General features: G+C 42.5%; 1 protein-coding gene across 1 annotated transcript; it reads right to left on the reverse strand.

The window, feature by feature from the left end:
• Positions 1-949: 949 nt before the first annotated feature.
• Positions 950-22,301, reverse strand: LOC306865798 (long-chain fatty acid transport protein 6-like; the record flags this gene model as incomplete). The annotated part of the gene is made up of 10 exons (XM_079410600.1): positions 21,793-22,301; positions 20,644-20,850; positions 17,587-17,745; positions 17,313-17,437; positions 16,971-17,165; positions 16,784-16,874; positions 6,963-7,161; positions 3,922-4,073; positions 3,646-3,776; positions 950-1,126 (listed from the first exon to the last, which is right to left on the reverse strand). The coding sequence occupies exons 1-10, from the start codon at positions 22,265-22,267 to the stop codon at positions 950-952; spliced, it is 1,911 nt and encodes a 636-aa protein (XP_079266726.1). The 5' UTR covers positions 22,268-22,301.
• Between the last annotated feature and the right edge of the window lie 638 nt (positions 22,302-22,939).

Consider the following 22,939-nt stretch of genomic DNA (forward strand, 5'->3'; position numbering starts at 1 on the left):
GTCTACATTCACTACTATCCAGTCTCTGCTGTTGCTCCCTGTGAAGACACATTCCTAAGGTCAGCATCCCAAGGTTTACAATCGCCTTTACATGTTTTTTGTTTATATTGGATGATCAAATCATCTAATAAAGTTTCTGGACAATAAAAAAAATAGACTAACAAAACACTAACAAAAGAATAACAGTCCCACTTCGTCATTATCAAACAATCCACAAGGATTTCCAGTGACCAGCACTACAGTCAAACACATATGGAATGAACTGGCCTTGAGTGAAAGGTGAACATGATTCAATCTGCAACGATAATATTAAAAATATATATATCATATACTCCCCAAATCATTTCATTGTATGATGATATGGAAAGTTTCTCATTGATGTTCATAACAGCAATTATAAAACCAATTCAGAAGCTTTTTGATATAAAGGCATGAACATCTGCAGATCCACTGGTGATCTTCACCACAGAAGTGCTGCTGTACAGACAATCAGCCTTGTGTTTGACACGCAAATACTCAAAGAGAATAATAGAGTGATTAAGATCACAGCTGCAGTATATGTGTTTAACCTAGATAATTATCAAGAGCAGATGACATTAGTAAAGCTGCTGTTATTCTCTTAAAATAAATATAAAATCTTTACTGTTAATAACAAGAGTTGTGAAACGTTAGGAGCTGAGTGAAGTGGTTAAGAGTATACTGACTCTAGTATTAGTTTGTGTTCTGTGTCAATGTTAAGGAATCCTAACAAAGTTGTTCCAGTTTATTTGTGGCCCATGACTGGCGTATGAGAGTAAAACACAGCAGCCCTGAAACGCCACACATTTCCCAGAAGTCTGTGTGGCTAACATCTGTCGGTTCACAAACACTAGGATGACTGTAGAAAGCGGACATGTGGTCTGGTGTTGAGGACGCTTTCCAAAACATCGCTGTATTTCCCACAGTGCATCTAGAGTCTGATCTTGCCTGATAGGATGTCGTGGTACAGCTGCGCAGTGAGGGGCGAGTAGGTTTTCTGCGCAGCGTCCAGGAAGAAGAGCGGCTGCTGGACCGTCTCCGGACTGAAGCCCTGCTGCACCAGCCGGCCCTTCTGCTGCTTGAAAGTGTCTGTCACATCTAACCTAGACTAGAGGACAAACACAGGAGGAGCTCAGGAAGACAGAGGCAATGCCACTGCACATACTCTCTCACACACACACACACACACACACACACACACTCTAAATCTCACACACACATTCACAGAGAGTCCATCACACTCACTCACTCACATGTTTGTTTTTGTGAAAAGTGGGTTCATCCCATAGGCGTAATGGTTTTTATTCTGTACAAACTGTATGTGCTATTGCCCTACACCAACCCTACATCTAAACATAACTCTCACAGGAGACTTGCATTTCTACTTTACCCAAAAACCCTCACTCTGTATGATTTATAAGCGTTTTGAAAAGTGGGGACATGGGTCAATGTCCTGAAAAGTCACCTTCACCTTGTAATACCTGTGTCATACCTGTGTTATTATACAAATTTATGTCCTCATTTGTCACAAAAACACACTCACAGAGTCTCTCACATACAAACACACACACACACAGGGTGCAGTTTCATCAGTAAGCACAGGAACATGATCAATATGTATTATATCACAGAGTGGCTCTATTCTGTTCTTAAAACCCAGATCTGCATCAGTCGGTGCCGTGAACAGTGTTATATGATCAGAGTTAATGACATCTCTGTTAGGGGTGGGAATCTTTAGTCACCTTACGATTTGATCCGATCCGATTCTGGGAGTCACGATCCGATTCCAGAACGATTCTTGATCTACTTTTTTCCCCCTTATTAATCAATTGAGAATTTTAAAATCCTTAAAACAGTTGTAATTGTGTTAATCCCTTAAAACATAACTGGCTGTGTTTACATTAATTTGGCATCATGATAAAACCATTTTGAGACGCAAATACATTAAACCACTTATACGGAGTCGCGAGCAGTCTACACAAACAAAGCGCGTCAGCATTTGAAATTGAAAGCAGCCTTCTGTTAGTGAGGTTCATATTTTAAATATACAAGTCCACTGCATTCCAAACCACATAAATGATGACTTCGTTTTATGTAGGCTGTCTCTCATAAAAATTTCACATTTTGATAAATTAACATTAACATTAACATTGATGATAAAGACATTGTTACAAAAGATCTATATTTCAGATAAATGCTGTTCTTCTGAACTTTCCATTCATCAGAGAAACCTGAGAAAATTATACTCGGCTGTTTTCAACATAATAATAATAATAGTAATAATAATAATCAAATGTTTTCTGAGCAGCAAATCAGAATATTAGAATGATTTCTGAAGGATCATGTGACTGGAGAAATTCCGCTTTGAAATCATGGGAATAAATTACATTTTAACCTCTTAAGACCAGAGAAAAAAAGTTAAGAAAAAAAAAAAGTTTTTTTCGGTCTGTTGTGTAGAGCATTTACAATAATGTAAAAAAAAAAATATATATATATATATATATATAATAATAATAATAAATAAATATATATCACTCATAAGTTATGCTCGGTAGAGGACATAGGGACTTAATTTCTTTTTAACAAACTTTGCATGAAGATGATTCTCAACTATGTTATAGCAGAATGATTCGATATACCTTTTTTTCTTTCTGCAAAATGTGTAAAATGGCCATAAATGGGTTTTCTCGTTATATACAATGCATCTATAAACTAAATCTAATTTGCATATTAATGTCTTTTTGGGGCAAAAGGTATTGAAAAAAAGAAGTGTAATAATTGGAGTAATAATTGACCAAGTTTTCATAATAATATATAATATATCATAGAATATTGAAATATAATTTATTTCTCTATTCATTTGTTGTCTCCCCCAAAATGCATAATAAACATGTTTTTAGTCCCGGTGTCCTCATATGAGGACATGTACGAAATCAACGTCCTATTTCGTAACAGAAAGTCATATTTTGATTTGAAACCCCATAACATTGAGATGTTGAATTATGACACACAATTTAAATATTAGACAGATTTAAATAATTACAAAATATGATCATATTTCCATAAGAGTGTCACTAAATTAATCAGACATTTTTGAAGACCAAGTGGTCATGATGAAACATCCAATCATTTGGTATCTCTGAAAAACCCTAAATGTGCCCTGTACAGGACATCCAGAATTAAAACTGTGACGTGTAGTCTCAGAGAAATTCACTAAACTTTGTCCTCATATGAGGTCGCAGGGTCTTAAGAGGTTAAACTATATTCAAATAGAAAAGATTTATTTTAAATAGTAAAAATATTTCAAAATGTTACTGTTTTTGCTGTTCTTTGCATCAAATAAATGCAGGCTCGATGAGCAGAAGAGACTTCTTTAAAACATTAAAAATCTTACTGTTCAAAAACTTTGACTGGTAGTGCATGTAGACCGGCAACTTTAACAAAAACATCCACTGTGGATTGCTTTCAGCCTGGTACAGCCAGGGTCCAAAACATTTTCTGATCACAAGTGATCACAGTCAGAAGACTGTGGGTTTCATGTAAATACACTTTCAAAACTTTGGTCTGTTTGTCTGCCTGACACATCAACTTCTGTCTGAAGCAGTGCTGATCAGCAAAAGCATGTACCTGCACTCTCAGAAACCAGGGCCATGCGTACGGAGGAAGAGTGAGCAGCAGATGACTGTAGAGTCTCTCTCCGTCCAGTCCATGACCGTCCTTCAGCACAATGGCGGCCATTCCTGCTCGACCCTCATACCCTGCAAAACACCAGCACTCAGTCACCAGATCCAGTGCTTCAGACAGGGTTTGCACTGTTAAATCAAACCATTGCTCATCTGAAACTGCTGGGAACTTACGAAAACATGATTTTAAAAAGTAAAGAGCAAAGCAACATTTAAATACAGTCCAGAAGAGCACTGTACTCCAGTTTAGTAGCAGGTGTCAGACTGGACGCACCTGGTACAGTGACCCCGTACACACTGACGTCCAGCAGAAAGTCCAGGCAGCCCAGCACTTCAGACACCTCCGTGGTGGACACGTTTTCTCCTTTCCACCTGCAAAACAACACGATCAGCGATCAGTGTGCAAATAACATTCTCCAGTGCTCACAAAGAGCCAGACCTTAGGAGGTAAAACTGTGGTAAAAGTGGAGGTAAAAGTGTCCCAGCAGACATTTGAGTTCATATTTCACATGCTTAGGTCAGTCAACATTAGATAAATGATTTTCAAATATAGTAGCCAACATTTGAAGTGGATCAAAACCTTTCATCAAAGTTGTCTTAAAATCAAAACAATACCCGTTCTTGTCTTAGGACAACTTTGATTACCTTTTCTAATCCACTTCAAATGTTGACTACTGTATAAAGAAGTGGACACTTAAAGAATCCTCTTCTGTAAAGGTCTATAAAGCGGTGTGTGAGAGCGGAACGGCGTGATTTTTGACTGGAGCGAGGAGTGGATTTTTTGAAAGTCGGAGCATTGGGGTTTTCACTCACTCAGAGCGCTCCACTCCCACTCCATCACGAGCACAATTAATGCCAACAGCCCATTTTATCAAGAATTCACACATTAAACATTATTAGCTAGCTTAACAGACATGGATCACTCAAATCAGAAAGAAGAAGGTTATAATGAAGGCGATGGAGGTTACATCTGAAGCATGTTTGTTGGTAGCATGTGGATACTCAATGTTGATTGGGTGAATTCACATTATAAACAGTTTATTGTACAGGTAGTTTATCTCCGCTCTAAACTAATGTACTGCTACAGATCGCGCACACACAGAAGGAGCGCAAAAATGATGTCCTGTGATTTATCAGATTAGAACCAGAAGTTACAACATATTCTGTTTATGAAGTAACTGCAACCCTCAGCTTCACCATAGTAGAGAGACGCAGCACAGACAAAGTGAGTTAAACAGTCATTTAATATAGACTTGAGCTAATCTTAGTGTTTCAATAAACCACGCTAAAACTACTCTTCTAGGGTTGTGGTGTATTTCTTTTTTGTTTAATATAAGTTCTGAACAGAACTTTGTGATATTTCAAAACATACTGAAATATTTACGCAATTGACATCATGGAGCAAAGGCAAAGAGTTAAGGGGTTTGTTTCCCAAAAGTAACTATGGTTGCAAGTTCGTTGAAAGCAAATATGGTTGCATCGTTACAATAGAGTTAAATGGAACTAACGACCATGGTTAGCTAACGATGCTCTTGGGAAGCAGTTGAGCAGGAAATGGTGACTCTGGAGCGAAGCTGCAGCGGAGTGAGTATTGAATGCTTGGAGCGCGGAGGGGAAATGTTTGTCGCTCCACTCCATTCATACGCTGCTCTACAGGCTGTAAGTGATGGAAAACAAGTCATTTGAACACAACTGATCTGCATTGAGAACTGTTTTTGGCTCATTGTGTCCCTTCCTGTACTGGGGTACTTTTTTCCAAATACACCCTGAGGAATTACTTTATTACTCTTTGTTCTGAGGAGAGGTTGCGTTAGACTTTAACATTGTTGACAGGGTCGTAAAAATTCCGTCATAATCTATTATTACCAGTCATTTTAATTTTCAGATTTTCATTATAATAACACATTTAATTGCATTTATTTTTGTTCACATTTTCATTTTTAATCATGAACCTATAGGACGAGCACAGGCTTATGCTTTTATTTATTTATGAGGGAAAACAGATGAACAGAGACTGTGCGTCACTTTTCATGTTCAACACCACACCCAACTTAAAACAACAAAATATGCTAGGACTGGGTTAAAAAAAAAAAATCAAGATTTTCAGACTAATTAGATTAATTCATTTTTATGAACCAATATTGATTCTTAAATCCCACTCAATGCTGTTTTCAGTTTATGAATTAACAGTGTATATAGTGCGTCTCCCATCCAACAAATCGGGATAAGATAAGCTTTGTGAGTTATTACTTTTGATATGAAACGAAGACTCAGATATCAAATTCTGTCCATTTTATTAGGAAATTAGAGCAATAAATACCGTTTTGGTGCTCTTTATTGTGGTGTGACAAGCGAGGCGGCAGCGCAGTGACCTGATCATCTCTTTCGCTTTACTAGAGTGTACTCGCCTGTGCGTAATCAAACGCAGAGCAAAAGAACAGTAACAGTATTATTTTTGTTCTGGAGGCTCTGCTGCCACACTGGAGCGCAGTCACCTACTGGACAGGGGTGGGAATTACAGTTACAAATCACAATAGATCACCCTCAGTGTAATCTGTCAGATTTCTCTGTCACTGCTAAAACAATTCTGTAAATGACGGAGAATTTTCGGTTAACGCGACCTCTGGTTCTGAGCGTGCTGTGAGAATAAACATGCTAAACTGTCGGTCAAGCACAGTGTGGCTCTTCAGTTGGGGTCACGTCACTGCTCTCGCTGTCTCACTTCACTGGAAGCAGATTACGAACTCAAACGCAGGCACCTGCTAGAACTGGCTTCTCTTCGGCATTACACTCGGCTGGCACTGCTGCTGCTCTTATGACAAATGGCTTGTGACATTTCATTTGGGTAAAAGCGTCTTCTGAAGAATCAATTTCAGTGTAAAGTCTACACAGGGTGTTACGACCCTGTCTTTTGGTATTTTGTTGTATTGTATTGCAATGCGTCAAAAGTTTCTCTGTGGGGGGTTCAGATCACACAAGACCACTCTGATCAGACAGGAAATTCGCAAAGCTGCTCCGGAAAGGAAGTGTCCTGCGTCTGTTATTTTACTGAGGGAAGGTTGAGTTTTGAAGCCTTAACAAGTCCCTCTGCCAGAGCCCTGAAGGGTTTGAAGTCTGCATCAACGGAGCAATTTCACACAGAATCCTACCAAAGGATTATCATGTCATTATGACCGGTGACTCCTCTTGGAGCTTAAAGCCACGATACAGTTCCCCACGACACATTTACAAGCATGAGGAAAAACACTGTGAAATAAAGACCTGAATGTGTCTCCAATCCTGTCTTTGAAGTAGACGAAGTCTCGGTGGTCCCGAAGCATCAGGTCTCCTGTGTTGAAGTACACATCTCCTGTCTTAAAGACGTCCCTCAGCAGCTTCTTCTCTGACATGGCTTTATCACCTGCATATCCAAGGAAAGGGTTGGTGAACATCACTGGAGCCACCAGTAACCCTGCTTCCCCTGAAAACACACCAGTCTTGCATGAGCATATCACTCAAAACACAGCTCAGAGATTCTGCAGACCTTCTGATTTCACATCTTCAGTTCATTTCCACTAGTTCTCCTCATATGAAAAGTAATTTTTTTTTCCAAACCAGCATAAACATGACAGAAAGAAAGCTCCCTCACAATGGGAAGGTTTATTTACATAAAGATAACAATGATCACACAGCAGTACTCTTAACTACAACCCCAATTATAAAATGCAATACAATCAAGAATCTGTACTTTGTTAACTGTCTTTAACCTTGATTTAATTGGATATATTTTAATTGCACCTTTGTCAATGTTTTCACTGACTAACTTCAATGTATTTTGTAAATATAAAAATTTTGATGGCTGCAACCCACTCCACAAAAGTTGGGACAGAGGCATAATAAAAGTGAAAAGATTCTAGAATGTTCAATTTAAACTGTTTTGAAAGAGTCCACGATAAGCAGGGGCCCATTTCAGAAAGGAGGTTAAGTGAAAACTCTCGAGTATGTAAACCCTGAAATGAGGGAAACTTACTCTGTTACTATCGTAACCTCGGTTCCCTGAGATACGGAACGAGTACTGCGTCTTGCTAAAGACGCTATGGGAAAAAGCCTTTTTTCTCCTTTACTGAAGCCTTATTCAATCACGCAGTGAAACTGCACGATCATTGGTTTGTGCAGTGTGTTAAAAACAAACCAATGTGTCGGCAGCGGAGCTGCACGAGCCTATGGCGACGGAGCCCGCCAGATCCCGCCAGAATGGGCGGGGTTATCTGGCTATATAATCGGCCGTCTCGCCATAGGACCCTCAGGTTTACTTCGACTGAAGCGACGACTGAGTCGTGCAGCTACCTGGCACGGCAAAGTACGCAGTACTCGTTCCGTATCTCAGGGAACCGAGGTTACGATAGTAACCGAGTACGTTCCCTATCGATACTCCACTCGTACTGCGTCTTGCTAAAGACGCTATGGGAACACAATTCAATCACGCCGTGCTATGGTAGAGGAACGACTGTGTAAAATAGCTCCATAAGCATTCCATGCTCAGAGGGAAGTATAATAGTATACTCGGGGCTAAAGCGAGCTGAGCTCGTAGAGGTCACGCTCGGTCCGGGTCATTCAATGTATTCCTCGCATACTCAGCACTTTCAGGGCTGAGATATGCAAGGAACCCATCAGAGAGCTTGAGTGCCCGTGCAGTCAAGAGTTCTCCATTAGGGTTGTTCCCTCAACGTAAGTCATACTCATCTAAGCAGATAGAACCCTGGCCTGCAAAGCCGGTACATCCAGCTTATAAAACCTTGCAAATGTGGATGGCGAGGCCCAGCCGGCCGCCGCACAAATGTCTGTAATGGACACACCGCTAGACCAGGCCCATGACGAGGCAATGCCTCTAGTCGAATGGGCTCGTACTCCAATGGGGCATTGAAGGCCCAAGGAAGAGTAAGCCAGCGTAACGGCATGCACTATCCACTTATAGAGTCTCTTCTTCATGACCGGAAGCCCTTTGGCGCGGTTACCGAAGCTAACAAAGAGCTGTTCCATTCGCCTGAAGGAGGCGGAACGCTCAAAGTAGATCCGTAGGGCTCTAACATGGCATCACAAAATTAACTCCCGGTCCTCCTTGGAGTGAGGAAGCGCGGAGAGTGTGATGACCTGAGCTCTGAACAGAGTGGAAAGTACCTTAGGTACTTATCCATGCCTTGGTTTTAGGACGACCTTGGAGTCGTTTAGCCCAAATTCCAGGCAGGCAGGGCTCACAGAGAGCGCCTGCAGGTCTCCTACTTGCTTGACTGATGCTAGTGCTAGTAGCAGAGCAGTCTTCAGCGACAGTGACCGAAGGTTCGTGGACTGGAGCGGCTCAAAAGGAGGGCCCCTCAGGGCCCTCAGCACAGTGGGTAAGTCTCACGTAGGGACAGTAAGGGGCCGAGGCGGATTCAGCCTCTTGGCACCCCTTAGAAAGCGGATGACAGCATTGTCCCTGCCCACTGATTGGCCCCGCGATAGGGGCGTGAAAGGCCGCTATAGCCGATACGAACAGCCTGAGTGTGGAGAGCGTCCTTTATCCAGCAGTTCCTGCAGGAAGGACAGAATCACCGCCAACTCAGATGTAGGGGGGTCCTCACCACGGTTTAGACACCATTCGGAGAAAACCGCCCATTTAAGGGCATAGAGGCGTCTCGTAGACAGGGCTCTAGCCTCAGAAATTGTATTTAGCACTCGCTCTGGGAGGCTGGTAGGCTCCCGTTGAGTGGCCAGAGGTGAAGCGCCCACAGTTCGGTACGAGGGTGCCACAATAAACCATTCGCCTGAGAGAGGAGGTCTCGTCTCAGGGGCACGGGCCAAGGGGCTGCGGTTAGCAGCTGAGTCAGCTCTGACATCCAAGGCTGGTTCTCCCACAGGGGGGCCACCAACAAGACCTTGTGTCGTTGTTCCCTGATTCGCCTGATGAATCAGAGCGATCGGAGGGAATGCATATAGGAGGAGGTTGGGCCAGTCGTGGGCCAACGCGTCCTTGACCTTCGAATAACAGGCTGGGCAGTAAGAGTTGTCTTTGGAGGCAAAAAGGTCTACTTCGGCCTTGCCAAAGATTCTCCAGATCATTCGAACCGTCTGCGGATGGAGCATCCACTCTTCTGAGGGGACGTTGCACCGTGATAACATATCCGCTCCTCTCTCCTATCCGTTCAATCTGCCTGGCAAATGTGCTGCTCTCAGCGAGCGCAAGTTGAGCTGAGCCCACTCCAGAAGTCGCTCTACCATAAGGAAGAGGCGCTTCGAGGAGAGACCTCCCTGGTGATTTACGTAGGACACCACTGACATGTTGTCTGAGCAGATCAGCACATGTCGTCCCTTTAGCTCTGGCAGGAAAAACTGGCAGGCTCGACACACTGCTAGCATTTCTAAGCAGTTGATGTGGAGGTTCTGCTCCGTGTTCGACCAAAGGCCAAAGGTCGGTTTGCCTTCGCACAGCGCCCCCAAACACATGTTAGAGGCGTCTGTCATGACAACTTTCCTGCTGCAGACCATCCCTATGGTCACACCCTTTCTGAACCATCGTGGGTTCTTCCAGGGGGCCAGGGCTGTTACACAGGCTTGGCTCACCCTGATATGTAGGCGACCGTGTCGCCATGCGTGGGGCGGAAGCCGTGGTTTCAACCAGCGCTGAAGGGGCCGCATGCGAAGCAGGCCCAACTGTAGCACCGGCGATGCTGCGGCCATGAGGCCCAGTGTCCTCTGAAATGCTTTGACTGGGCGAGCGGTGCCGCTCTGGAAGGAGGCTGCGAGCTTTTGAATGGCCAGAGCGCGTTCCGCTGAATTGACCCTGAGTCCCAGGCATTCTAGGTGGCTGATGAGGAGGGCTCTGCGTGAGAGTAGTTGTACCTCTGACTGGGCCAGAATGAGCCAGTCGTCGAGGTAATTGAGAATGCGGATTCCCATCTGCCTGAGAGGAAAAAGTTTTTTTTACTTCGTAAAAGTGCGTGGGGCCAGGGACAGTCCAAAGGGAAGGACCGTTTACTGATAAGCCACTCCCTCGAAGGCAAATCTCAAGAATCGCCTGTGATGGGGGGCTATCTGGACTTGAAAGTATGTCTTTCAGGTCCAGGGAACAGAACCAGTCCTCGGAGCGAATTTGCGAAAGGATCTGCTTCAGTGTGATCATCCTGAACGACCTTCTCATGAGGGTGCGATTCAGGCGTCTGAAATCGAGGATGGGCCGGAGGCCGCCATCCTTCTTGGGAACGAGGAAGTAACTGCTGTAAAAGCCTGATTCGCTCTGAGCTGGAGTAACCATTTCTATGGCTCCTTTTTCCAACAGCGTCATCATTTCTGAACGTAGAACGTGAGCGTTCTCGCCGTCTACAGAAGTGGAGACCACGTGCTGAAGCGCGGGGGTCTGCGAGCGAATTGGAGTGAGTAACCTCGTTCTATTATCCGTGTAACCCATTCTGACACTCCGGGGACAGCCCTCCAGGCCTTGGCCCGCGTGGCAAGGGGCTGGATAAACTCGAGCGATCGACTGCACGGAGGCAGGGAGCTCGTGAGAGGAGGAAGAGGAAACCCATAGCCTCGTTCTATTATCCTTGCATCCCGCTCTGACACTCTGGGGATGGCCTGCCAGGCCTCGGCCCGTGTGGTCAGGGGTTGAATTTGTTTCAAGTGGCAGGCCGCCTGAAGCTCGTGATAAGAGGGAGAGGAATGTGCTCTCTTTTGAAAATGTTTGTGTTTATTTCCTTGCTATAACAGCGATCAGTTGTGTGGGTGCTTTTTGAAAGAGCCCAGTGTTCACAACAGTATTACCACAAACTCATTGCCATCGGCACCCGGAGCTAAACGGGGTGCTTGGAGGCGTGACAGAGGCCATTTGGGGCGTCGAAGCTTTGTAACGAGAGCATTCAGCCCCCGTGGGCACAGCCCAGAAGCGTCAGGAGTCTGAAGCTGTCAGTTATAATCATAGTGACAACTTGCTTTCGATCTGCCTAAAAGGATCAACCACTCTTTAGAAGAGGGGTATTAATTACCATTGTGTAAACACACCAGCAGATCAAAAATGCAGCGCGCATCCTCTCAGATCCGCTCGTAGTGGACAAGGGGAGGGGCCATCTTCACTAAAGAAAGGGACCGTGAGCGCGGCAGGGACAGACTGACGCTTTCATAATGAAAGTAGCGCTGGCAGATCAAAGAGCTGCAAGAGGCGCTAATCCTTAGTGTAAACACACTGGCAGATCAAAGACTGTATGCAGAGTGAAAAACGCGGGGCTATGCCGGCACAAAAAAAAAAAAATCACTCAAGCCTTTTTTTTTTTTTTTTTTTTTTTAATATCAGTCTCCTTCTCCGAGGTGACTGGGAGAAGAGAAACGCGAGAGGCGGGGCCACCCAGTGCAGCATGTTACAATGTGCACAGAAGTATCGATCTACTCAATGTAACGAGAGGCGCTAATCCACACGCGCTGGCAGATCAAAGCGCTGTATGCAGAGTGAAACACACGGGGCTATGCCGGCGCGAAAAATCACTCAAACCTGATTGCTCAGCCTCCGAGCTGCTGTTCCTGTCTCCGAGGTGACTGGGAGAAGAGAAGCGGGGGAGGCGGGGCCTGCTACATAGAGGACCGCGAGCAAATCAGGGCAAAGCCCGGCTTTCGGTGAAAGCAGGCTGCCTGTGTGAGCGCAGTCTCAGTGACGCACACACATAGCTTTCCACTCCGGTCCGCCAAAGAGAATAGAGCCGCTCAATGAAGGAGGAGCTCTGATTCTCACATGTGAACACCGGCGGATCAGAGCGCTGCAGGAAGCTCCGTGGCTCTGATGTTTCATTCTCCGAGCTTTGCTGAGAGAGGAGAAACGGGAGAGCGGAGCTGCCTCCACAGAGACGGACAGCGAGCGGGAAGAGCGAGACTCATACTCGAACGAGCATTCCGTCTCGGTAAGCGTGCAGTCAGTGCGTGGGCGAGACCCAGACAGGTGGCGCGCGCTCACTGCTCTTCTGCATCGTGCAGGATTCCCTGCACGAGCCATACTCGCTGTTGCGGCATTTGCAACAACGTCTAGAAATATGCATTTTTATAGCACTCACCGGATGGCGGCAGCGAACAGACCGGGGCTTCTGCGGGGCTGGAGCGCGGTGAAAGCGGCATCTCAGCTGGCAGGAGGTCTCTGGCTCAGCTGCGAAGCGTGTCAACGGCGAGGCGGCTTCTTGGGATCAGCGAAGGCGAGATGTCGTCGCTGAAGAAGAAGAACCTGAGGCTCCGCTGCCGACACATTGGTTCGTTTTTAGCACACTGCACGAACCAATGATCGTGCAGTTTCACTGCGTGATTGAATAAGGCTTCAGTAAAGGAGAAAAAAGGCTTTTTCCCATAGCGTCTTTAGCAAGACACAGTACGAGTGGAGTATCAATAGGGAACTCTGGGTTTTCCGTTTCAAAATGGGAGGTTTGTCAAACCCGAGAAAGCAGGTTAAATCAAGCCCGTTTCAGAAAGAGAGGTAACTTACTCTGTGAACCTAACCTGGTCGGGAGCAGGTTTTCTTCGGTAAACCCAGAGTTTCTTTCCATCTCTTCCCTCTTTTTAAAGTGTTAGGGAAGTTTAAATAGCCTACCTTATTCATTCATTCATGCTGCAAAATAGCTTTTCTTACAGAGTATTTTTGTCTTATTTCAAGAACAAATATCTAAAAATTCTTAATATGCATTTTATAGATGAAAAATGGTCTAAGATATTTAGTCTTGTTTCCTGGGGGATTTTCCTTTTAAGTGCATTTTATGTAAAACAAGTAAAATTGTCTGCCATAGGGTAAGGAAAATAATCTTAATGCAAACAGAAACAAGAATATTTTTAATAGATTTTTTTTGGATTTCTTTCCCCATTGGCAGATAATTTTCAAAACAAGAAAATTGCACTTTAAAACATCGGAAATGCAGAGCACATTATAAGTCCGCTGTATGCAGATTTTTTCCTGGGCATAAATCTGTCAAAGAGGAGTTTCAGAGGACTGTAAACCAATGCGGTAAAAATCTGTTTAAATTAGGCTAATATGATAAATCTATTTGAGCTACAGGCTTTCCTGCTTTTAGCTATTATGCGGCCCGCAGTTGGAACCAGCTTCCAGAAGAGATCAGATGTGCTAAAACATTAGCCACATTTAAATCAAGACTCAAAACTCGTCTGTTTAACTGTGCATTTGTTGAATGAGCACGTGTGCTATATGTCCGAATTGACTGCAATGAATTAAGTATAATCATTTTCTTTACATTTATTTTAAATCAATTTCTATATCATTTTAAAATTCCTTGTTTTTATTATTTTTATTTCCATGTTTTTATTGATTTTTAATGTCTATTTCACTTTCTTTTATGTAAAGTACTTTGAATTACCACTGTGTATGAAAGCAACGCTTTCAACGCCACTAGCAACGCCAAGGTCATGGGTTCGATTCCCAGGGAAAGCAAGAGCTGATAAAATGTAAAAAAAAAAAAAAACTAAAAAAAAAATAACTTGAATGCAATGTAAGTCGCTTTGGATAAAAGCGTCTGCTAAATGCATAAATGTAAATGTAAATAAATGACATTCACTTGATAACATCTTTCTGTGACCTCTGGAAGTAACCCAATAATCAGAATGTCCTTTAGGATTTCCAGTGTGGTTGGATGCATTGATGAGAAGCATATCTCCACCATCACACCTTCTGAAAATGAAGCTGATTACTGTATGAAATGGAAGGATGACAGATGGAGGAGTAGTAACTATGAGATGCTGCAACCACAGCTGTTATAGCAACAAATTATTCACTTTTTTTTGGTCATCTTTTTTTTCATACAATTACAAAAGCAAAAGTTATTATTTTTACTTTTGGATTTTAGAAATCTTCCAATACTTGACCATCTCCTCTTCATCTGTCAGTGGTGCTGGAGCAGGTTCTCCCTCTGCCCTCTTGCTGTCGACAAGTCAGCAGTTAATTTGATCACTCTAAATAAGAAATGTAACCGGTTGGATTAGAGAATATTTAATTATGTGAAAATAATTAAAGCTGCAGTGCATTGGAATAGACACTGAATGATATTTAATGTCAAATGTTTGTCATTTAGCTAAAGTAATTTAGCCTACACCCATGAACCTTTCATGCTTACAGCTTTACCTTGATTGAATTGTTTTTATACTTTATTTTTAGCTGCTTCCACATTCTTGTTTCTTTTTTCTTTCTTTTTTTTTGCCATGGGATACCATTAAAATGAATATTAGTTCAATAATTGATCCTTTTCACCTCTGATATTTTAACCGTTATGTTATTGACAGTTATTAAAAGGAACACTCCACTTTTTTTGGAAATAGGCTCATTTTACAATTCCCCTAGAGTTATCCGATTCAATGATCTGTGCTAAGCTAAGCTAAAAGTGCTACCGCCAGACCCGGAGATCGGCTGAATGGACTCAAAAATGGTAAAACTCAACTTTTTAAGTCTTGGGGACTTGGAAAATGAGCCTATTTAAAAAAAAAGTGGAGTGTTCCTTAAATAATTAAAGTTACGCATTGACGGAATTACGCGCACGGACATCTTTTTGGAGGGAGTTGTTGCCATGGTGAATCGTAATTTCAGCGCTCCACTGATCATGACTGTTCATAGTCATGGTGCACATGCTTAACTCAGAGTCAACCTACTCAGAGTTGAGTAAACTAACACAATTCAGCCGTTCTGAAACTGAAAACTGAGTTTCCATCTCACGGTAAGTCAACTCACAGTTGGTTGAACCTCCTTATTGAAACAGGCCCCAGGTGAATTGGTAATGGGTCAAGGTATCACGATTGAATTTATTCAGAGCATTGTGTCTTTTCCAGCAATACTGGATAGTGGCTCACCACTTTGTGCCAAATTTCATGAGAGAATTGTTAGACGAATCAAAAATCACAATTCCAAAGAATTTAGGTCTTTCACCAACTACTATAGATCATTTTTTTAAAAGATTCAGGGAATCCAGAGAAACCTCAGTATGTGTAGAGCAAGGCAGGACACCTCAGTTGAATGCATGTCACCTTTGAGCCCTCAGATGGCATTGCAAGAGAGCCCTTTATGCTGTTGTGTGAAATATAGCCACATGGGCTCAGGGGTATTATGGAAACCTGTTGTCAGCCTGCAGCTGCATCAAGAAATGCAATGCGAATCTCTGTTACACAAGGAGAAATCTATACATCAATTCTAGGCAGAGATGCCAGCGAGTTCTCTAAGTGAGTTCTCTGAGCTTATCTTAGATTGTCCAAAAGACAGTGAAAATGTGTGCTGTGGTCAGATGAATCCACATTTCAGTTTGTTTTTGGGGAAAACGGACATCAAATTGTCAGTCCCAAAGATGAAAGAGACCATGCAGACTTCAGTCAGCGACAGGTGCAAACACCAACATTTGTCATGTTATGACGGTGCATCAGTGCAAACGGCATGGGTGACTGGCATATGCACAAAGGTACCATTGACATGGAGGCATATATTGGGATTGTACAGAGATATATACTGCCATCAAGATGACATCTTTCATGGGAAGTCCATGGATATTAGATATTCAAGACAATGCCAGCTCTCATTCTACATGTGCTAGTGTGGTTTTGTAGACATGTGGATGTGACTGTCTGGCCAGCAGATCTGTCTCCTATTGAAAATGTATGGCCCATCATGAAAAGGAGAATCAGACAACAATGGCCATGGACTGTTGAACAGCTGAAGTCTTGTATCAAGTATGACTGGGCAAAGATTTTGCTTGCAAAACTTAAAAAATTAGCATCCTTAATTCCAAGAGGATTAAAATGAGTAATTAAAAGCAAATGTGATATGACAGTGGTAAACATGCCTCTGTCCAAACTTTTTGAGTGTGTTGTAGCCATCAAAAAAAAAAAAATCAAAATATTTATATTTACAATATAAAATTAAGTTGGCCGGTGAGAACATTGGACATTTTTTCTTTGTACTTTAATCAATTAAATAAAGGTTAAAGAGAATGAACAAATAACATTCTTGATTTTATGGCAGGTCACAAAACGTCCCAACTTTTCTGTAATTGGGCTTGTGGTATGGTTCCATTCTTAAAAAGTAATGTACATAAAAGCAGATATAATGATCTCACCTTTACTCACTTTAATGCAGTGTCCTGTGTCTGTCCGTATGGGCTCAAACGTTTGTGGATCACATTTTAAAAACTCGAACGGCAAATTGAGCTGAAATAAAACAGAAAAGATCCTCATCACAAAGTACATTTCTGAAAGAACCAAATTTTTTACACATTAATCAAACTATTAATTTTAAAAACAGACCTTATTAAAATAACTGGCTCGCCCAATCGGACCAATTTCATCAGTGTAATTAACGAAGCCAATACTGGCCTCCGTTAAACCATAAGATTCACGAATTTGGATTTTTCCAAAACGTCTGAGAAACTCTTTCCAAACATCAGCTCTGAGACCGCTTCCTGCAGCGAGGTGAACTTTATGAGCCACTTCCTCTGCAGTCTGTGGACAAGAAATGGGTGCAAAAATAATCAGCAACATCTTAATTTATCAACATCAACTTAACATAGTGAAATCTTTGATGAAACAACGTAAACTACAAAAACATCATACAGTTCATATTTCAGCATATAATGCAAAGTTTAGTACCTTCGGCTGATTGACCAGATATCGACAGAGCTCTCCGATATACTGAAACACAGTCACATCATACTTCACACAGTCCTTCCAAAACTGGCTGGCAGAGAACTTCCTCTTCAAAACACACGTCGCCCCTGAAATCCAACGCCCAACATTAGGATCATGACTGCATTCAGCCAGACTTTCTGACAGTCAGTCACAGTGCAGTAAAGCAGTTATTCTGCTGCAGCTGTGATGTGTTTGCAGTCGTGACGGTCATATCATTGTGTTGGGTGGATCGTACCGAGCTCGATGCAGCCACCGATGCCGAGCAGCGACGCAGACATGTGGTAGAGCGGCAGCGTCACATAGACTCGGTCACGGGCGCGAGCGCCACACAAACGCAGGAAAGCCATGCACATCACCGCTTTGATGTGACTGATCCGAGCAGCCTTTGGCAGCCCTGAGGAACACAGAGATGAAGCTGTTAGAGCTCGCTAGGTTCCTGCAGGTGTGCAAGTCCACATCATGACCTACTGCTCAGAATCAACATCAGAACAACATCAGAACAAGAATAGAATAGAATAGACATAGGAGATGATGTTAGAAGATGCAATGTACAATACAATATATATCCCACAAAACAACAAGAAATACAGAATACAGCACACAAACTGAGATCTAGTACTGATTAGGGATGTAACGGTATGAAAATTTCTCATCACGATTATAGTGACCAAAATTATCACGGTTATCAGTATTATCACGGTATTGTTCAAATGTGCTGGAGATGCTCAAAAAGTACCGATACATAAATCACTTCACCAAGTTTTATACTTAAAAATCAACAAACAGCAAATAAAATGACTTTTTGGTTGCATAATCACTAAAACAATAACATTACCAATGAGGTCTGGATTTTAAATGACAACTTGACTGACACCAGTTTAATAGCATGTTCAAATAAATAACGTAAATGTTCAAATAAAGCTTTGAAAAAGTTTCATATAAAGGTAAACCTCACATTTCAGCCTTTAAAGTAAAGAGTTAAGTCAAAATGATAATTGATTAATAAGGGGAAGGGGAGGGGGGAAGTGGTGTGTGGCCAAGTATGGTGACCCATACTCAGTATTTGTGTTCTGCATTTAACCCATCCAAGTGTACACTCAGTAGTGAACACACACCCGGAGCAGTGGGCAGCCATTTATGCTGCGGCGCCCGGGGAGCAGTTGGGGGTTCGGTGCCTTGCTCAAGGGCACCTCAGTCGTGGTATTGAGGGTGGAGAGAGAGCGCTGGACATTCACTCCCCCCACCTACAATCCCTGCCGGCCCGAGACTCGAACCCACAACCTTCAGGTTACAAGTCCAACTCTCTAACCACTTATCTGCTCCATAAATAATTCTATATAGCTTATCTGAATTGTTTAAATGTGTAGAATCCACATAAGCTTGTTTTTTATCAACCGGTTAAAATTTACAGCAGGTCATGCAAATTTGGTGCGTTTTTTGTCCAGACAGAAACTGCACACAGGCTGAATGTAAATAAGTGTCTGTAAATCCACTCTCTGACAGCAGGTGGCGCTTTCTATGGAAAAGCTGAATTACAGCTGATTCCCATGAACTCCGCGAACAAAGCAGTATTGTGTTTAAGAACACTTCCTTTAGGTATTACATGGAGCTAAGATGAAAACAAAATGCCATCGAATCGTTTCTGAAGACAGTCAGATCCTTCAGAGGTACATTCATATAATTAATTCACTGTTCATTTGTATAATTCCCTCAGCACTCTTTTAAAACCTCCCAGCTTTTCCGCCCTGTTTTCACTCAGAATGAAACGTTACTCTGCTGCCGTGCGCTCGTGACACTGTTACACTCTGCTTTATGCTGGACAGTATTTATTTATCCTGAGTTGTTCAGATCGCGGTAATCGAATACGGTTTTAATGATAATTAAAATATGAAACGGTAATACTAACCGTGGGGAATTTTATCATGATTTATCGTCAATCGTTACATCCCTAGTACTGATAGATATAAACAATATTACTAATAGGCTGAAGAGAATGATGATGTGTGTGTAAACATGGGCCAAAAGCACACCTGAGAACTAATATGATTAAAAGCCCTTTGAAGCTGCACTGAAACTGTCATTTGGACCTTGAACCGTTTGGGTCCCAATGAAGTCCATTATATGGAGAAATGTTTTCATCAAAAACCTTAATTTCTTTTCGACTGAAGAAAGAAAGACATGGACATCTTGGATGACATGGGGGTGAGTAAATTATCAGCAAAAGTTTTTTTAAAAGTGAACTAATCCTTTAAGACCTGCACAAATAAATAAAATGTATACCGAGCAGGGTGGGGCAATGTCTATAGCAACATATCAAACTGTAAAATGACAATATTTACGGTTCACACTATTTTCACAAAAACAAAGTTTTATAAAATGATCAACTTCACATTTCGGCCTTTAAACCATTTAAGAAAACTGGTGAGTCAAAAGTATGAATTATTATATTAATTTATACAATTATTATATTAATTAAATAACAAATTTTACTTTGTTAATAGATTAGATTTTTATAATACATTATCTTCTTGTCAATCCACCAGTTCACATTTACAGCTCTGTGTGTGTGCTGCATAAAAACACGTTGATTTTCGTATTGGCCTGAACAAAAACCACAGGCTAATTGAAACGCAAATTCATTCTCTGCCAGCAGGTGCCGATTTCGAACAACAGAAATAGAGCGGTATCTCCAGTAACGGCAGCAGCACACAAAGCAGCGCAGCACCGGACTTTGAAATGTGCAGAGCTCATGTTTATTCAATGAAATTTAAAGTATAATCGTCACATTAAGCCATGTCGCAATTCTTGTCTTTCGGTCCCAAAATTTAACACCTCTTGAAGTCATAATTAAGACTTTATTATACCATTTAATCTTTTATGGTCTTCAATTTGATACAACTAAATTTAAGACTTTAAGTACCCACGGAAACATGTCATGTTTGATCAGACTAATAACTGCATCAGCTTTGCCGTTCCAATATTACACACCATGCTCAGGCATTCATTTACAGTGATGGGTTTGAAGTGTTTTTCCTGATGTTTTAAACCTTTATTCCTTTGGTTCTTTTGGTAATGACTGTATGCTTTGTGATAGTTCCTGCCTTATCCTGAGTACTGTAGAGTAGCTATATAACCAGCTTTTTACATGCAGTACAATTGAGAAACTCATACACAACTACTACAAAGGTGCAAACTTGCAAACATCATCTCCAGCATTCAGCTGACAGCCTGTGCTCTTGACGAGTTAGAGTTTAACAGCTGTTCTGAGGTGACAGCGCTGTCTGGACTGTACCTGTGGTGCCAGATGTGAAGATGAAGAGGAAGGTGGACAGGAGGTTGGGCTGAGGGCCGTCGGTCAGGGGTTTCTCTGGAGAGGCAGATTCCAGTTTGTCCAGCAGCGTCCCGATGCTCTGGTGTGAGGATCTCTCCGCTGTCACCCAAACCTGCACCCCAGCGTCCATCAGCGCCGGCAGCACCCCGTCCACACTCCTGACCAGATCTGCAAACACACCGGTCATCACGCGGCTGCAGGACTCATGTGCTCAAACAGAAGACTATAGATGCTATGTGTTTCAGAGTAATGATATGCTAATATAGTAAAAGAACAGAAACAGTTGTATGAACATTCTTATCTGATTTGTTGAAATTTATAAAAGCTTATTGATTGCTGCAGACTAACCTGATAATTTACCACTCACATTCTCCCAAATTAAATGATTAAACGTTATATGGTAAACTGAATTAATCATTGAGGATGTGCCTTGTACCCATGCAGTATTCTGTGACAGAACTGAAGACCACCAAAAAAAAAAAAATCTAACCCCAACTCCTCTCATTAACTTTCAAAGACGGTTTATCCACTGAACTCTGCAGTCCTCATGATTGTTTTGAGTCAAGCTTACTGAAAAAAAAATAAATAAAAAAACACACACAGATTGATGGAGGGATGGAATGTTCTGGATCAGTCTGAGTGTCTGAATTCATGAAGTCTGTCTTCCCTTCTAATAAAGGTTTATGAAACACTCAGCTTTCACACGTCAAAGCTCTCCTGAATCTGTCAAAGGCATCAAAGAGAGAAAGTTGAGGCTTTATTTTGTTCTGTAACTGTGTTCAGTCAGACCAGGCTGTCAAATCAACAGTGGAAGGTTTCTCTTGAAGAAATGTGTTATTTGTAAAAGTTGCTGGCAAATTCTATTTTCAAAACATACAAGCAACAAGTGAACTACAAGACGGACAGACTGTATAAAAGCGTTCTGTGCTTCTTCACTACACACGAGATGAACATGTTCAAGCTCGCTTCCGCTTGATGGGGACAGTGAGTGAAAGAAAGTAAAGTCGCAATATCTCTTACATCTTTTATTGCAGACTGCAGATGTGTAATGAGTCAGCACATGCATCTGTGGTTATACCTGCGCGTCGCGTGCGTTGCGGTGACGCTTACCTGAGCCAATGACGAGCGCTCTCGCTCCGCAGCTGCGCAAACAGTGCTGCAGCGACTGGGACTTGATGTTAAAGTTGAGAAACGCGACCTCGCAGCCCAGTTTACAGAGACCGAACCAGACGCAGATGAAGTCCGTCTCGTTGCTCATCAGCAGCGCCACAGTATCGCCGTGTTTCAGACCGCAGTGCGCATTCAGCACGCTTGCGAATCTGTTGCTGCGCGCGTCCGCGTCTCTGTACGAGAGGATCTGCTCCTCGAACACAATGAAGGGCTTCTCCGGGGTGTTTCTGGCTTGCAGCTCAAAGCACTGTAGATATGTGACAACTCCGCGCTTCATCCTCGCCTTCATCGCGCTCCCCACGCGCCGAACTCTCGCGTAATACATCAGATCGTGCCAAAAGTAGGGGTACAACTTCCTCTGAACAAGCAGAATAGTGGCTATCCCCACGGCCAGAGTGCTGATGGCCCAGTTCATGGTGACTCACACTGAAGAGAAGTGTTTGTGTTGCGCTGCTGGAATCTTCAGCCCATATTTAAATACTCACACGCTACTGCGCATGCGCAAGACTCTCGACCCCCAAACCATTATATTCCTGCGAGTTCGGTTTCTTTCCGCAGACCGCTGCTCAAACCATCGAGCACACATTTACACATCACCAGGAAGCATACAAAGCTTTGCTTTTAAGTGCACACCTCTCATAAGCCAATACAGCATCTTGGCTGTGAGACTCTAACCTACTGACACACATATAAAAGTTTAAAAATAACATTAATAAAAGCCGTAGTTTCTTGCTAATGGATCTTGAGTCTGGATATAGGGATGTAACGATTACCGGTTTGACGATAAATCATGATAAAATTCCCCACGGTTAGTATTACCGTTTCATATTTTAATTATCATTAAAACTGTATTCGATTACCGCGATCTGAACAACTCAGGATAAATAAATACTGTCCGGCATAAAGCAGAGTGTTAACAGTCTCACGAGCGCACTGCAGCAGTTTCATTCTGAGTGAAAACAGGGCGGAAAAGCTGGGAGGTTTTAAAAGAGTGCTGAGGGAATTATACAAATGAACAGTGAATTAATTATATGAATGTACCTCTGAAGGATCTGACTGTCTTCAGAAACGATTCGATGGCATTTTG

Source organism: Barbus barbus, assembly GCF_936440315.1.
Source record: "Barbus barbus genome assembly, chromosome: 47".
In the NCBI taxonomy this organism is placed as follows: domain Eukaryota; kingdom Metazoa; phylum Chordata; class Actinopteri; order Cypriniformes; family Cyprinidae; genus Barbus; species Barbus barbus.